Here is a 16,598-nt window from a genome sequence, read left to right on the forward strand (position 1 = left end):
CGACGCCCCAGTCCACACTGCTAAGCTTTCCAAGGTTACTGTACACGAATGCGGCTTCCCAGAGATTGAACATCCACCATATAGCTCTGATCTAGTCCCGCCTGATAATTTTTTGTTTGCAATGCAGATTTAAGAGTTAAAAGATTTAACTGCGACGTTGAAATTGAATTGACTGTGACGAAAATTTTGATTCTAAAGAAGCATCGTGTTTTTATAGTTGCATAGAAGCTTTAATCTGATGCTCTGTTCTGATTAAATGAACTCTAAATTTATGGTAATGTCTTCTCATCCATTTCCATCAATACTGATATTTCTCACTTTAGGTAAAAACATAGTTTTACAATTCAACCTGCTTATCTAAAGATAGTTCAAATAAATTAGAGCACTAGTTCTGTTAGTGTATGGTGTACTACATAGTTATTAAATCATATTCTTCCACATCCATCTTTCCTTCTCCACGTTTCATTTCTCGTAAAGTACCGAAGTAAAAAAAATAAAAAATCATGTTCTTTCCAATATTTCTAACAATCTGCTTTCAATTGTTTTCCATTTTTTCAAATCGTTCCCTTTTAAAAGTTAAACTACCCTGTATATCTATTCAAAAATGACAAATAAACAAATATAACATACTTGTCCATCCGTTATAAAAGGAATAGACAATTATTATACATTATACCCACATATATATGATTGTTGTCATTGTTGGTCATCGACAATAGCAACCAGACAAAATATCAAACATACGCATGCGCATTATCAACTCGTTTGATCAATCACCGAAACAACCGAGAAACAACCATCCGGACCATGAAGAAAATCATCAGAATATGTAAAAACATCACCGGAGTTGGTTTAGGGTGTCCCTTTCGAAGGTCGATCGCATAGGAATGTTGTGGAGATGGCTCGTGATAGGACTAGTTATAGTGTGGGGTAGTGGAGGGCAAGTGATTGATACAAACAATGTTGATTTATCTACGGTGGACGTCAAAAAGTTGTCAACTAGAACTTACGGAACAGGTGTATTTTTTTTTATTTTAAACCAAAGTTTTTATCTACACACAAGTTAATCACGGAATATATATTTTTTCGTAGCCTCAGAGGGTATAAAACGTTCAATTTTCCTATTAAATAAATGTTGATGTTCTTGTCTTACTGTTTTTTACTACGGAAGGGGCCCAAACCAAATTATTTGTAAAAATTATGAACAATATCCAAATACAGACAAGCTTTATTTAGAAAAATATATTTAAGATCCTCAAAAATGAATATATTTTGTGGGAGGTTACTAAATAGGTGTAATTATTATAAGGTGATTTGTAAATAATCTTTTGTTTATATTCGTTACCAATTTTATTTATATACAGCCACATATTTGGAATTATACATCAGTAATTATTTGTTAGATAATTCATTCCAGCAGTAACAACTAGAATAAGTTGTGAATTTGAAGTACCGCCCTGTATATTTCGGTCTAAATATACAGGATCTCCTGTATAAGAACCTGTAACATGTCATTTGGCTCGTCATTGTGGCAGTTGAGTTTTTAGAAGAAATTAATTCTCATTAACATCTACGCTTCATTTTTCCACTGCTCTTCATTTTATCTATTGTTTCGTACTCGTTTTGACTCTTCAATATTCACTGTACTTTCTTGTTTATAAATTTACTGTTGTAGAATGTAGACGGATAGAGGACGATTCAGAATAAATACCGAGATTTTATTGAATAGAAAATAGAAGTGACTACTGAACCACAACACGTGAAAAATGGAATGGCATGTTGCAAACAGACACAAAGCAGAGGCGTATAAAGTTCAAAATATGATGGTTACAGGCAATTTACCTCTATAACGTATCACTTTAACTATATTAGGCAGTTAAAAGTAGAAGGCAATAGGACTAAATTAACCATAACAAATTTTAGGTTATGTAATCCCTAATTAACCTCCCAGAATGGTTCCATCGTCTTTCACTTACCATTATTTAAGAGTCTCGTACAAAGTACCAAATTTGGTATTTTCAAGTTAAAAGAAAGCGAATATATTAATTTTCGGCTCTACTTTGAGGCTCCGGGATGCAACTTGGTATAGAGGTGAGTTGCCCGGTCTCAAACTGCATATTTTGGGCTTCCCTGTATGCCTCTGCTCTGCTTCTAATGCGGGACACCCTATAAATAGTTATATTTACAAATTGGGTCTCGAAATTATTTCTAGATCATTATCATCACTGTATTTGATTTTTTTCTCAACGTATTAGTCATTTTATGGTTTTTTCTGTCTTTCATCTAAATATTACCTTTTGCATTCAAAAATTCATATATCCAGGTCAGATTCATTTTGAAAGTTTGGCCCAGGCCAACCGCATGTCTATTCTTCTCTCTAATCCTGTGATTTATGAAAAAAAATCGATCTTAGGTAACCCCCTAGAAAGAAATCTAGAAGTTCCTTTTCGACCAATCCATCTGCTAAAAGATCTTCCATTTAGCCACTATCTAGAAGAAAATAAGCAAATGCTGATGCCATATTGGAATATGTGATCAGTGACGAACATTATTCATTTAGTGTTTTCTTTTGCACAGTTTTTATAAGTTTTTCTTCCAGCATTCCATTGGTGTACACGATATACATGCATAAACAAATTTAGAAAACGGGTTGTTTATTGGGTATCAGAGCAAAATTATCAGCAATCAACTAGGTCATCATCAGGTTTTGTATTGTGCAATAAAAATGGTGTTATTTCCGTTAACAAAACCATCAACATGTTTCCTTGTTATTTCTTCGTCACTGGTTTCTAAATTTATATTGTCACACTTATATGTTTAATTTTTGTTATTCACATATACTATCAAATTCGTAATTTCTCACTTATCTAAAGGTTCCAATTTCATTTTTTTTACCTCAACTCTAACAAAAAAAAAACGATTAACTGGGTGTTGTTACAGTTTATACAACGACGATTAAGTTTCTTGTGGTAATTCTCACAAATAATTTTGAAAACGTCAAAATTTTCATATTGAAATTAAACATTTTCAAACTAAATTTGTTTTAATTGAATATAACTTTGAACTATTCAAACTTAAGTGAAAAAGTTGATGATTTTTTTCTTCGTCTGTCGCTTTTGTAGCCGCGAAATCCCATAGAAGCAAAATCTGGGTTTTATGGGACTATATTTTTTCCAGCTACTCTGTATATTTTAAAGTAGTTTCTAAAGCTGAGTGTCTTTCATGGTGTTTAATTTCTTCCACCATATTCACATCATTTTCTTTTACTATTTTTTCACTTTACCTGGGTACAAATATTGACTATTTCATCGATTATGAAGATAATAAGCTTCTATGAAGTTGCTACCTAAGTTTGAAGTTGAGAACATGAAAACCTGGATGCTCAAGTGCAATGTATTCCCAATTCTCTTGTGTGATGTACAAGATTGGACCCTCGACGCATATTGCAAGCAAAGACTAGAAGAGTTTGAGAGGAAAACATCATAAGAGGTTCAAAATATGAGCTTATAATTCAGGTAAAAGATGTAGGAAAAATATCTTTTGGAAGGAGAATGATGTCTTGGTCTAGGAACTTGTGGAAATGGTTTAACGTCGTAGCATCTGACTTATTCAGCCTCGCAGCTTCCAAAGTCAAAAGAGATGTGAGGAAAATCAACTTTCGGAACAGAGGAATATATAGTTACTACGGAAACAATAAAATGGAATGGATATAAAATCTTTGAAGTAGAACCTGTTGGATCTGTAGATCTGAAGATGTACGTGTCTTTTTTACATTGGAGGATACGAGGAGAATATTTTATATATACTAACGAATAAAACAAATAGAATATGATTTGAATAATTACTAAATTATGTTAACAGTCTACAAATAACCGTCAATATCAAATTTCAATTCCAAAGGTAAACGATACCGTTAATAAAATTAATGAATCGATAAAAAAACAAAAGGAAGGGAACCCGAAGGACATGATGGCATGTTTTAAATGAATCTGAACAAAGATATGCGACAGGGAATTCCTGAATTCGATCATATCCGTACAAGGCACTACGAACTCTATTCAACATGAAATGAACTGAAGAAAATCGATTTAACTTGATTGAATTTTCCTAGCAATTCTACTTTTATTTTAAGTTTCAAACTGAAATTAATGCTTCGGTAATTTATTGTATAATTTTTTTCATTAAACGAGTTTTCAATTAGCATTAGCATAATAATTTTCTATCTTTTTTATCAAATATCTTTGATTGAGCTCGTTTGGGAAATTTCAAAATTGGATAACTTTAAAACTAATCGATTTCCGAACGTTTTCGAAGCGTTCTTCTTCACATTTAAGCATATATAAGTGCTCCACTGACCTATTTTCTGGATGAACAAACAAAGTGTGTACTCTTTAGTGTGTTTTTGATGCAATAATTATTTCGCTAGTTATACAAATTCGCAATGTTTTTCATTAACAATTTATCTGTGCATCGAATACTTTTTGTTAGATACAAAGTTTTCTTCTCCACCATTTTTTATAAACCAAGGTCAATAATTATCCAATTATTGAAACAATAAGTATTTCTAAAATATTTTTTCAGATCTTCTATTGTTAGAAAATACGTATAGGGACCAAAGTACATATAAATTCGAAGATTTCTTTTGGACTGGCTCCGGCGATGGTCCCGAAGACGAATCAAATTGGGATTTTGAAGAAAATCAATCGACGATTTACAAGACAAAAACTGTTGTCACAACCGTGTTCATTGAATCATCAAATTCGGTAAATAATGATGTTATGTCGGAAAATAACTATACTGCCGATGAAAAGTTTGTGCCCACCCTATAGTTTGCGGGAAACATAACAAATGATAACAATACGATCGATTTTGGTACTGATACTTTAAAGAATATACATAAGACAGTGGGATTGTGGCAAAATTAAATACCAAAGTGTACTAACTATAATATATTTCCGAGCTTTCGAATACTTATGTATTTATCGTCTAGGATTGAAATTATGGTCAAATATAATGAAAAAATATATATAAAAGTAAAACAATAATAAATATTTCGTTGTTTCTCTTAAAAAAAAATGAAATTCATCGATTTCAAAAAGCAATATTAAAATTGACGCTTGATAGAAATATTAAGGTTACTAATTATGGTTGTTAAATTATGAATGACATTGAATTTCAATAAGCTAGATTGTTATTAATGGCGTTAATTTCTTTTATACAATAAATATATTAGCCAGTTAGCAAGTTTTAACTTGTCGCATTCACCGACAAAATATAAACTTGTGCTCGATTGTAAGACATCGTTTTGACCTTCGAAATTTGTTAAAATGTATTATTTTGAAATTTAATGAATGTAATACGAGAGGGGGGGGCAAAAACTTTTGACCGATAGTGTATATGGAAGAACTATATAGAAAAAAAATAAAAATGCTTATATGTTTTCAATATTTGAAAATCAATCGACTATTATGAATAATTTTAATTGAATTATTCAGGGTACACTGAGAATCACACAAACACACGCGTTGTTAGTACAGAAATACCAATAAAAATGATTTATATGTCGAAAAGTCCAATGTACTTAAAAAATAAGAAACGTAAATAATAGATTGTGTTTCTTCTTTTTGACAATGTTTATTATATTGTAAACCTAAGACGGAAACACTAGAAATAAAGAATTCAAACAAAATATATTAATAAACAAATAAATAGTCTTCGGAAATAGTACGTAGTTTTAACTCTTTAACGCATAAAATTGTGAAACAACTTATTCAAAATTTTATCTAAACTTTCTGAAATAATAAACCAAAACATACTGTCAAATTAATTGACTACTTAATCGCTACTATATTATATCAAATTGTCAACGTATGTCTTGATAGTTTTGCCATAATTAACGGCATAGTAACGAATTAAGTTAATAACTAAATGGAGGGACCCGTAATTATCTGTGAGCATCTCTAATTAGGTCTAAGAAGAAATGAATATCTAATCGTATTTCTCTAAAAATTCTCCGTCTTAATTGTTTCCTTACTTTCGGCTTGTCGATCTCCATCATGAACTTTGCTACATAAAATTGATCGTAAATTTTCAATTGGACAGGCTTTTGGTATATTCAAGTCCGGCCAAAACATTATCCCATCTCCAACTTGATGGTGACGTACAAAATCAATTAATTTAATGAAGCAGTTGTTGATATTCCTTTAAGAATTTGCCTCTGTTACTCTGGATATTCCTCTTGACGAAATCTTTATTGTGCGTATAAAAAACATCGTTCCCTTTTTGATTTCCAATTTGGCAATGACTCTTAGAATATATTCAGATTTTCGTCGTTTTCGGTATTTTTGACCATTTCTCGCTAAATCCCCCAATACCTACTCTTTCAAGCACTGATTTTTTTACGAAAATCCCGACTCTGTCTTTCTGATCTTTCTCGGATAAAAGTTTTCCTTCTTCACATTCGGCTTCTGCGTGAAATATTTTGGTTCTAAAAAAAGTGAACTATGTCATGTTTAGAGATCTGTCCAACTGAATTATAAATGTTTTTTCTTATTTCTAACTAATATATATAGAACAGCAGAGCAAGCCTTAAAGGCCTATGGCTTGAAGTCGCTTTAATACTTTACTACAACTCCTTTTGTTCACGGCTGCATTGCAGTCTTCCTTACATGCTTCTAGCCGTTTTCTACGTGGACGCCCTCTTCTTCTTTTTGCGCCTTCTCAACTTTTTCCCCCACATATATGCCCCAACCAACGTAGTCTTTTTGCACTTACTGAAGGTGTAACCGATCTGGGTGACCCAGCATTCGCTACCATATAACACCATAGGTTGCATAACTGCCCATAGCTTCGCTACCCTTTGAGATATCTTTGGACCTTAATAAGTTTGCCCCTTGTCATTCTTTTGTCGATTTCGTTAATTTCGTCTCATTGACCTCTTAACGTCACTCCCAGATATTCAAATTCTGTATTCTATCGAACCGGAACTCCTTGTTTTGCTTTATTACGATTTTTAGTCGAATGCTGCTTAAAAAGTTGGTTTTTCAAATAGTAAAAACATTTTTTGTAGTTTCTGTTTTGTTCTGGTTATGAGTACTAAGTCAGTAGGAAATCAAACAACTCTGTTTCAAGCCTTTTTTGGTTTCAAATTTTACGAATAAGCTTCCTTGTATGGTTACAAAGTTTTCGGTATTTCTAGCATTTTAATGTTAACCGATGTCACGACAACAACCTATTTTTAAACTCAAAAATTATGTGCCGAAACTATTGGGATATACATTATATTAAAATAATTTTAGAGTTCCAAAACAAACACCACAAAATGTTCAATTGATTGTACCACATCTTCACGTGTACCTGAAAGTGAAATAAAGCCTACTCCAACATATACAAATTATAGCGACATTGATAGCAGCGAAGAAGATTTTTTCGATGCCGATAGACAATTCTGGTTATTAACAGTATTAAAAAGTGACGGAAAAGACCCTGTGATTGTAGAGCTCAAAAATAGCTTAGCTAAACTATACAAAACCGCCTTTCAAAGGTTAGTTATGTCTTTTAATCCATCTAGAATATAAGAAACAAGAATATTTCGTACTGTAGACAGCAAGAGAAGCACTTAGGCATAAGAAACGGAAGAGCTAAACGTCAAACAAATGGAAAATTGGTTAATGTTTATATTCATCAAGTGAATAGAACTGATTTGAATACAATAGAGGTTCTTTACCATGTGTCTCTGGATGGTAAACCTGTGTCTGCTGTTATAGCCGCTAACGATATGCATTTGTTAACAGACGAAGAGGTTAGGAAGGAATTGGGTTATCCATTTCTAATCAAAGCAGAGCGTACGTAGCATTCATTCTATTTTTATAGGTTGTATACGTTTACAAAGTACTACTACATTTTATAATTTGTGTTCAGCCAATTTCTTCAAATTCCAAATTACAGTAGATCCGGCTCCATACAAAATGCTCTTTAACATCCTTTACGTCATTCAAAAAACTAGAATACAACAATAGGGGTTCTATCCTACTGTCATATCCTAGTTCTACAGTAAAATCACAAAAAAAAATTATCCAAGACCTCGTTTTGACTTGAGTTCATTTTCTCTACTCAAATTAATTGAGTGGAGTTAACCTCGCTGTAGGGAATTTGCCTGATAGTTAATTCAATTTGGAAATCCCTCATTTTGTCTTGAATTTAACGAAATTTCCTCAAAAGTAGCTATGTTCTGATAGGCTCGACGTCCTAGTGATTATCACGAAAAGCACCTTAACCACAACTAAAGCTGATGGTTAAACGTTATTTTACTTTGTTCTTTGATCTTAATGAATTATGGAAAATATAAATTAAGAGTTATTACAGCGTATCTTAAGCCCAGTGAGCCACAAGGTCTTTCCGGCGCCAAAAACACTTGGATGGTAATTGGAATCTCGATAGCGGTTTTTCTGGTGTTCCTCTTGACATTAGCTTTTATTTTGGGCTGCACGAAGAAAAAGAAGAGAGTGGGTACACCGACTAGTATTGGAGTGGAAAATAGACAGCATATTTTCGAAAGAGGAGTTAGCCGTGATAACAAAGGATTCGTTGGAGATGTGAAGAAACAATCGCCTACTTATATCAGATACAGCAACGATACTACAAGAAATGTGACGACCGTAAGCAGACCAGGAAGTTCAATCAGTTCCGTTTCAACAAGGTAATCAATAAAATGTACCATGATTAATTATCAGAATGAAAGTATTTTTGTAGTTCGGGAAGTTTGGATATTTCTCCTTTAATGACCATTAAAAAACACCGTCGAACTCCGCCGAAAAAACCACCAAGACCGAAAGCTGCTCTCAACAGAACTGCACCAATGGGTATAAGAAAATTTCCTATGGAAGTTTTCGATTCCGATAGTAGCAGAAAAGATTCACCGGATACTGACTTCGGAGGAAATTTCGAACCAGGTGTAGTCAGTCCAAAATCATATTTATCCATGCCGTCAGTAAAATCTTTTCCGAGGTAAACAGTGAAGTAACACTTAAAACTATCTTATTAGAATATAACATTACTATCAAATAAAATTTTTTGAAAATCTCGTTTGTTTAGTGAATGTAAGTAATATATATAACAAGGATCTTTCCATTACAACCAATATATTTGTCCCATTGGCTCTGTTCGAAACCTTTCTTGAAATCATCTTTAGAAACGTTCGCTCCTCCATCGTTATTTCTTGGCCTCTTCATTGCTGTGGAATTAGAGTCCCATTGGCTCTGTTTGAAACAGTTCTTATAATTATCTTTAGAAACGTCCGCTCCTCCATCGTTGTTTCTTGGCCTCAACAATGCTGTGGAGCTAGAGTCCCATTGGCTCTGTTTGAAACAGTTCTTGTGACCATCTTTAGAAACGTCCACTTCTTCATCGTTGTTTCTTGGCCTCTTCAATGCTGTGGAATTAGAGTCCCATTGGCTCTGTTTGAAACAGTTCTTGTGATCATCTTTAGAAACAACTGCTGCTTAATTGTTTTTTTATTCGACCTCATCAATGTTGTGGAATTAGAGTGCTTTCATGCATTTTTTCGATGCGTGAAAATGGAAAAATATCACACAATACTAGGTGAAGCAAATTAACTACGAGGAGCAGCGTAGTAAACCAAAAACTGTTGAATGGAGACGAATGCTGTGTAGGGAAATTATCAGGAAGAAACAACCACTCCCTTGTTTGTCATAAATCGAGTATTTTTTAAATAATAAGTGATTGCATAATCACTTCCAAATAAATGGTTAGATTGTAGCTTTGCCCTGGTGGAGCAAACTCTTCAAGCAATGCGCCTTTAGCATAAAAAATTGGATTAGTTTTAAGTTGTTATTTCAAAACACGACATGTTCCAACTGAATATTCCCTTGGATTGTCAGTCAGAACCCGAGAAAGCAACTTTTTTCATTCCTATTCTTTGGACAGAACTCCATGATAATCCACCACTTACTGATAGCTGCTAAATTTCTTCGATTCTGACTGTTAATTTTCGTCATCTATCGACAAGTTGCCATTTTTAAATCATACACTCAGGTTTGACCCATAGTCATCTTTTTGCAGCTACAAATTGCAGCTACAATTTGGAATAATAAAAAACGAAACAAAAACAAAGCAACCTAAAAAATCACTGTAGATCAGCTCCACTCTGGGCAATGATCATTATTGGGTAATATATCAATTTAAAAAGTATCTTTTAACATGGTTCATCATCTTAAATTGATATATATTTAATGGATACCAAGTCTTTTTAAAGATTCTGGAGATTTTAAATGTTTGCTTCTTTTTACTATTATAGAACGTCGTTCTGTCAATTCTGTCATTTGTCTTCTTGTAATACCAGCCAACTGAAAGTCGTTTTTAAATTTTTGTACAATTAAAAATATTCTATATTCCAGAGGAAGTATCCCGGAACCTCTCAATAAAGTTTTGGAACCAGTCAGTATACATCATTTAGATATACCTGATGACGATTTTAAAGATCAGGACGACGAAATTTATAAAAAATTCGGTTTGACGAGACATGGAAGTCTCGGAGCCGTGGAAGACCCCGGAGTTATTGGACCTATTGTTTGGACCATGCACAAAGAAAAAATGAATCACGGTAAGTTGTTTTCATAAGTTTGGTGGTTATCTGGTATGATTATTTCCTTTATTCTCCTTTATTTCTTTTCAAAATATCGTTGACACATTTTCTAACATATCTTTCTAGGTCTTTTTCACTTTATTTCATCTACCAGATACCATGGATCTCTCCTATTTATTTTGTAATAATTGGAAGACAGTTGAATGGGGGGGTCGTACAAGTTCATGCCGCTTGCTTAGTTTAGCACTTCGTAAGGCGGCAGTCATGAAGGACTCAAATCATTTAGTCTCAGTCACTGCTATGCTCAGCAGTGATTTCTTCTCTTAGCCTAGTCCATTTTGATCGGTCTTGGACATCTTGGATCCTTGTCAAATCGTCCGTAGATGGTCGTCCTCTGTTTCTGTAGACGTCATCCCTGGGACGCCATTCTGTGCAGTTCTTTGCTTCGGATTTTATCTCCTAATGTCAGTTCTAACATGGACCTCCATTCGAATCTGATATATCAGATATTTGTGAAATGTTTTTGAATATTTTACACGTCGCGTATTTTTCTTTTTCAAATTTAGGTGTAAGTGTGGACGAAGGAATAAACGATATTAACACTTCCACTAACTTAACTAAAATGAGGAAGAGATTCCACGACCTCCTCGACGATACTTTCAGTTTATTCGGCAGTAGAAGAACAAGTCCAGTTGAACAGAAGAGATTTGACGCTACCTCCAGAGCTACCACGGAGATAAAGAGTCATTCGGCAGTTGATAGGTAAAATCATGTTTAACAGTGTTCAAATGTAAATTTAGAACATGAAAGTACAAGAAATTTATTGGTTTTTAGATCAACAGATGATTTGAAAGCGCCTCCTCCTAAACCCCGTCCTAGAACAACCGATCCTAGGAAAGTTGATCAGCCTCCAACGGGCCCTAAAGGAGCTTGGTCTAGTACAGCGCCATCTCCTTTAGTTAGGCCATTAAGTGCTGGAATAATTAATCCATATCCAAGGGTTAACGTTGATCATGTATTAGCAGAAGGGAAATTCAGTCCCAACGATCCCGCATTATCTCTAATAGCAACTCTCAAATCAGAAATAGAGAGAATTTCTCTTCCTGGTAGTACTACTGATTTAAATCGATGAGAATGCCATGAGAATATCTCATAATTAACTTGATTCGACGTTTCTTGTTATCTACTATGTGTACGAGGGCGGTTTGATGGAAGAGTGACTTTTAAATGATGATCCCAGACATTCAGCAACATCTGTGTTCACATGGCTACTTTTGAAAGCAAATAAATTCATTTCAGATGCAGAATTACTTTCAGGATAATGTTCACGTAACTTTTTCTCGGTTTCTTTTATTGGTTTTTGCGAAAGAAAAAAAACAATCGTCTTCGTATTTCATAAATATGTAATTATTTTTCTATTAAATTGTTATTAAATTTAATTAACTGCATAGACGTGTCCAATTTGAAAGTTGTGAATTGCTTGAATCTAGTGAATTCGAATCAACGTTACCAAGTCTACTGTTTTGACGGTAACACTAGTGTTTAGAAATATGATTTACCCTTCCAGATTTTTATTATTTATATGGGTATTTGCATAGTGAAGAAAAAATCTAAAATGTTATTAATAATATGAATAAAAAATATATTATGAGAGTCTCGAAATATCTTTGTAAAAACCAATCGCCCGTCACTGACTCGGTATATTATGTAGGCTGAAAATTTCACAAGTTTACACAAATATGGTACTATTGGAATTGAATCTAAGTTATTTTCAGTTATTACTAACCTTCGAAAGACATAAGCATAATTTTGAGAGCTGTCGTACTAATACTTTGAGAGTTATTCCATTTTGAGTGAAGCAACTTTTATCACTTTGAAAAAAAGGAATTTCGTATGCTAATGAAACATTGCTTTTTGACAAACAAAACTATTAATGCCAAGGATTGGTTTTACTCGGACTTTCTTTCGGGATAATCAACCGTTGAGAAGTGGTTTGATTAGTTTAAACGAGGCGAAATGAGAACCAAGGACGAAGCATGCAGAGAACGCACCAAAGACGCTGTCACCGACTACCGAGACCTTAAAGATGTCGCCAAAGGAACTTGTTGGACATATCATGAGTGATTATTTGGGTATGCAAAGGTAGGTGCAGCGCGAACTCACAATCACATCAATTAGGTTTCGAATTGCATCCACCTCTTCTCCAGATATGGTCTCTAGTGACTTTTCCTTATAAAATCTCAAGAGAACACTCACTGGCGCCGATGAAGATGTTTTATCCGAAATTGAAGCATATTTTGAGGGTGGAGACAAATCATACTACTAAGTCTATCAAATAAAAGATTTTTTCTATGTCCATCTGTTATTTACTCTACAATATAACTTCTACAAGTCATTTTTTGATCTAAAATTGAGGTTTTTCGAAGTAGACGTATTCAGGAACATCGAGAATGTGCGAAATAAAACTTCCGGAATAGTTACGCGGTCTAAAAGTATAGAAAAAGTAAGAACCGTGGTTTTTCCGTCTTTGAACGACTATGAATTATTTAATTATTTGTAGGAATTGAACAAACAAATTAACAGAGTTGTAAAAACTTATATATATTACGCGATATTGGAGCCTGAAAGACCTTCCTGAGCAACCTATACATTTTTTGGTGTGCAATATAAGGAATCGGTATTATCATTCCTTGCTTTTTTAAAGAGAACAAATAGGTAATTATAGTCAATACAAAGGATATATGAGTTGATTAGGATAACGAAGAAAGTCAATTCTCTTACAATTTATATGAAGTTAATATAATAAATAACATCGTCAGAATTTAAAAATGCAAGAAGTTTATAATTGTACAAAATATCTTAACTGGCGCAGTCACTGAAATATTTTAAAAAAACGTGAGTCTAGCTCCTTGAGGACAACCTATACCATTCAGGGGAAAGAATCTTATCAAACTGTGACAAGAGACACAACCTTTTAATTGAACAAAATACCACAAGATTTAAAATTAGTACTGAAAATATTATACCAATAAAACTTAGAGCAGTAAATAGTCTGATATTTTCTAAACTTAAATGGGAGTTCACTGGGGCAGGACAATTCATATAACAACCCATTAAACTACAAGCAATAGATCTTCAATCATCAAACACTTAAGTTAAATAAAAGCATCGAACATTGCACTCCTAATTTGTAATTTTCTCGAACTTCTAATATTCCTAAAATATAATAATACTATAATACAGTTTAAAATGAAGAAAATGAAAGAAGAAAGCTTTTGACGATGTCGTACACTGATTATTTTATGGTAATATTGTCAAAAATTATGTACTTCACATCTATACAAAATTTAATTTTGTTCTTTATTGTTAGGAATCACATATATGAAATTTTCTGTTTTCCATCTTATGATACTTAGAGTCGCCACCGTTCTAAAAAAAATTACGTAGATCTGGTTTTAAATTGAAGTGGAATAGGGAAGGTAAAGTACCTCGAACCTATCATAAAATCAGATTAATTCAATAGAATTTCAACGCAAGAATATGAAACGCTGGCTTCGGACAAATTCATCTTAAGGGGGATTCCAATTTAACTCCTATAGATTTTTATCTGTGGGTTTATCTCGAATCTAAAATACTTGAGACATTTGTTCTTTGCAATCCCAATAATTGCCCTATAATAATCGATACAATTTGTTGTAAAACTAATTAAAAGCTAAAAATTTAACTGTTTTTTATAAAAAACCATATGAAATTTTCACTCTATTGTAGTTGTTAAAATAATAAAAAATTGTTTTTATATCATTTTTAATCATAATTTTTATATTGTACACATATTTACATTATTTTATATTATCTGATAAGTTTGTAAAAGATTTTTATGTTTTTTTACGATTTAATTTAAAGTTGAGAACAAAAAAATAATGCTATCAACATTATTGTTCTTTAAAATAAACATTTCTTTAAATATAATTTTTTATTTGTAGATTTATTGTACAATACCTTCTCTTTTCCTTATAATTTTTCAAATGTTGGATGAGGCTTGAGATTACTGCCACTATCTTCATCGATTCCTCCAAAGTTTATTCTATTTTTATCTCCAGCTCATTTAATTTGTTTATCCACATCTTCTTAGCTCTTCTCCTTTGTTTCTTATCTTATTTTTCTCGTTGAAAGAATTCGGTATTTTTTTTAATTAGCCATACCCCTTTTTGCACTTTTTCAATATCTTTTTAATTCTCGTCTACTTGCTTTTTCCCGCTATTCTTAGTTATGTCGTTTCCGTGTTTCTCCTTCTCCTAATCGTCCACTTTTCTACTTTCTTCCACAATTATATTTATATTTTCGCGTCTCAGTGTTGTTTTATCGTTTTATCTTCTTCATCTAATGCAAATCCACCAAACGATATTTGCGATAACATTTTCCATTACGGTGTGCATCAATAAATGTATATCAGTCCACAGCTTGATTTGCAGTCAGGACATTTTCTTCCATCCTAATCCTCTCCGACGTTCAATTAACCGTTTTCCTTTTTTTAATTGTTTTATTCATATATGTATTTGATTTCTTGATCCTATCAATTAGTCCTTTTTTGTCAAATCATTGAATACTCTAGTTGCTTCATGGACTTCGAAAATCCTCTTTGGTTGACGTTGGTTTGACCTCTTTTGTCCAATCATTGAATATTCTAGTTGCTTCATGGACTTCGAAAATCCTCTTTGGTTGACGTTAGTTTGACCTCTTTTGTCCAATCATTGAATATTCTAGTTGCTTCATGGACTTCGAAAATCCTCTTTGGTTGACGTTGGTTTGACCTCTTTTGTCAAATCATTGAATACTCTAGTTGCTTCATGGACTTCGAAAATCCTCTTTGGTTGACGTTAGTTTGACCTCTTTTGTCCAATCATTGAATATTCTAGTTGCTTCATGGACTTCGAAAATCCTCTTTGGTTGACATTTGGTTTGACCTCTTTTGTCAAATCATTGAATACTCTAGTTGCTTCATGGACTTCGAAAATCCTCTTTGGTTGACGTTGGTTTGACCTCTTTTGTCCAATCATTGAATATTCTAGTTGCTTCATGGACTTCGAAAATCCTCTTTGGTTGACGTTAGTTTGACCTCTTTTGTCCAATCATTGAATATTCTAGTTGCTTCATGGACTTCGAAAATCCTCTTTGGTTGACGTTGGTTTGACCTCTTTTGTCAAATCATTGAATACTCTAGTTGCTTCATGGACTTCGAAAATCCTCTTTGGTTGACGTTGGTTTGACCTCTTTTGTCCAATCATTGAATATTCTAGTTGCTTCATGGACTTCGAAAATCCTCTTTGGTTGACGTTAGTTTGACCTTTTTTGTCCAATCATTGAATATTCTAGTTGCTTCATGGACTTCGAAAATCCTCTTTGGTTGACGTTAGTTTGACCTCTTTTGTCCAATCATTGAATATTCTAGTTGCTTCATGGACTTCGAAAATCCTCTTTGGTTGACGTTAGTTTGACCTCTTTTGTCCAATCATTGAATATTCTAGTTGCTTCATGGACTTCGAAAATCCTCTTTGGTTGACGTTGGTTTGACCTCTTTTGTCAAATCATTGAATACTCTAGTTGCTTCATGGACTTCGAAAATCCTCTTTGGTTGACGTTAGTTTGACCTCTTTTGTCCAATCATTGAATATTCTAGTTGCTTCATGGACTTCGAAAATCCTCTTTGGTTGACATTTGGTTTGACCTCTTTTGTCAAATCATTGAATACTCTAGTTGCTTCATGGACTTCGAAAATCCTCTTTGGTTGACGTTGGTTTGACCTCTTTTGTCAAATCATTGAATATTCTAGTTGCTTCATGGACTTCGAAAATCCTCTTTGGTTGACGTTAGTCCTAATAGATTGTTTGCCACTTTTCTTTCGCTGGGGTCAGAGAAGTAGCAATCCATGCATCTTTGTGGTCCGACTACCTACCCAATAAATCTGCAAGAACTCGGGAATATTATTTACTTGATA

General features: G+C 33.3%; 1 protein-coding gene across 1 annotated transcript; it reads left to right on the plus strand.

Annotated features, from left to right (window-relative positions):
- The first annotated feature begins 887 nt into the window (after nucleotides 1–887).
- Nucleotides 888–12,265, plus strand: LOC130445148 (uncharacterized). Its single transcript, XM_056780672.1, has 9 exons — nucleotides 888–1,017; nucleotides 4,582–4,763; nucleotides 7,299–7,543; nucleotides 7,603–7,844; nucleotides 8,365–8,698; nucleotides 8,752–9,006; nucleotides 10,416–10,621; nucleotides 11,170–11,365; nucleotides 11,438–12,265. Exons 1-9 carry the CDS (start codon nucleotides 888–890, stop codon nucleotides 11,733–11,735), a joined length of 2,088 nt encoding a protein of 695 aa, XP_056636650.1. The 3' UTR covers nucleotides 11,736–12,265.
- Nucleotides 12,266–16,598: the final 4,333 nt, after the last annotated feature.

Source organism: Diorhabda sublineata, chromosome 6 (assembly GCF_026230105.1).
Source record: "Diorhabda sublineata isolate icDioSubl1.1 chromosome 6, icDioSubl1.1, whole genome shotgun sequence".
NCBI classification, from domain to species: Eukaryota; Metazoa; Arthropoda; class Insecta; order Coleoptera; family Chrysomelidae; genus Diorhabda; species Diorhabda sublineata.

What these genes read in the sequence shown, in the direction of transcription:
- LOC130445148 (XM_056780672.1), top strand. Translation starts at nt 888, where the DNA reads ATGTTGTGGAGATGGCTCGTGATAGGACTAGTTATAGTGTGGGGTAGT. An exon ending in ATTTCTAATCAAAGCAGAGC is followed by an intron (nt 7,845 to 8,364) that starts GTACGTAGCATT and finishes GAGTTATTACAG; the next exon opens with CGTATCTTAAGCCCAGTGAG. An exon ending in CAAAGAAAAAATGAATCACG is followed by an intron (nt 10,622 to 11,169) that starts GTAAGTTGTTTT and finishes TTTCAAATTTAG; the next exon opens with GTGTAAGTGTGGACGAAGGA.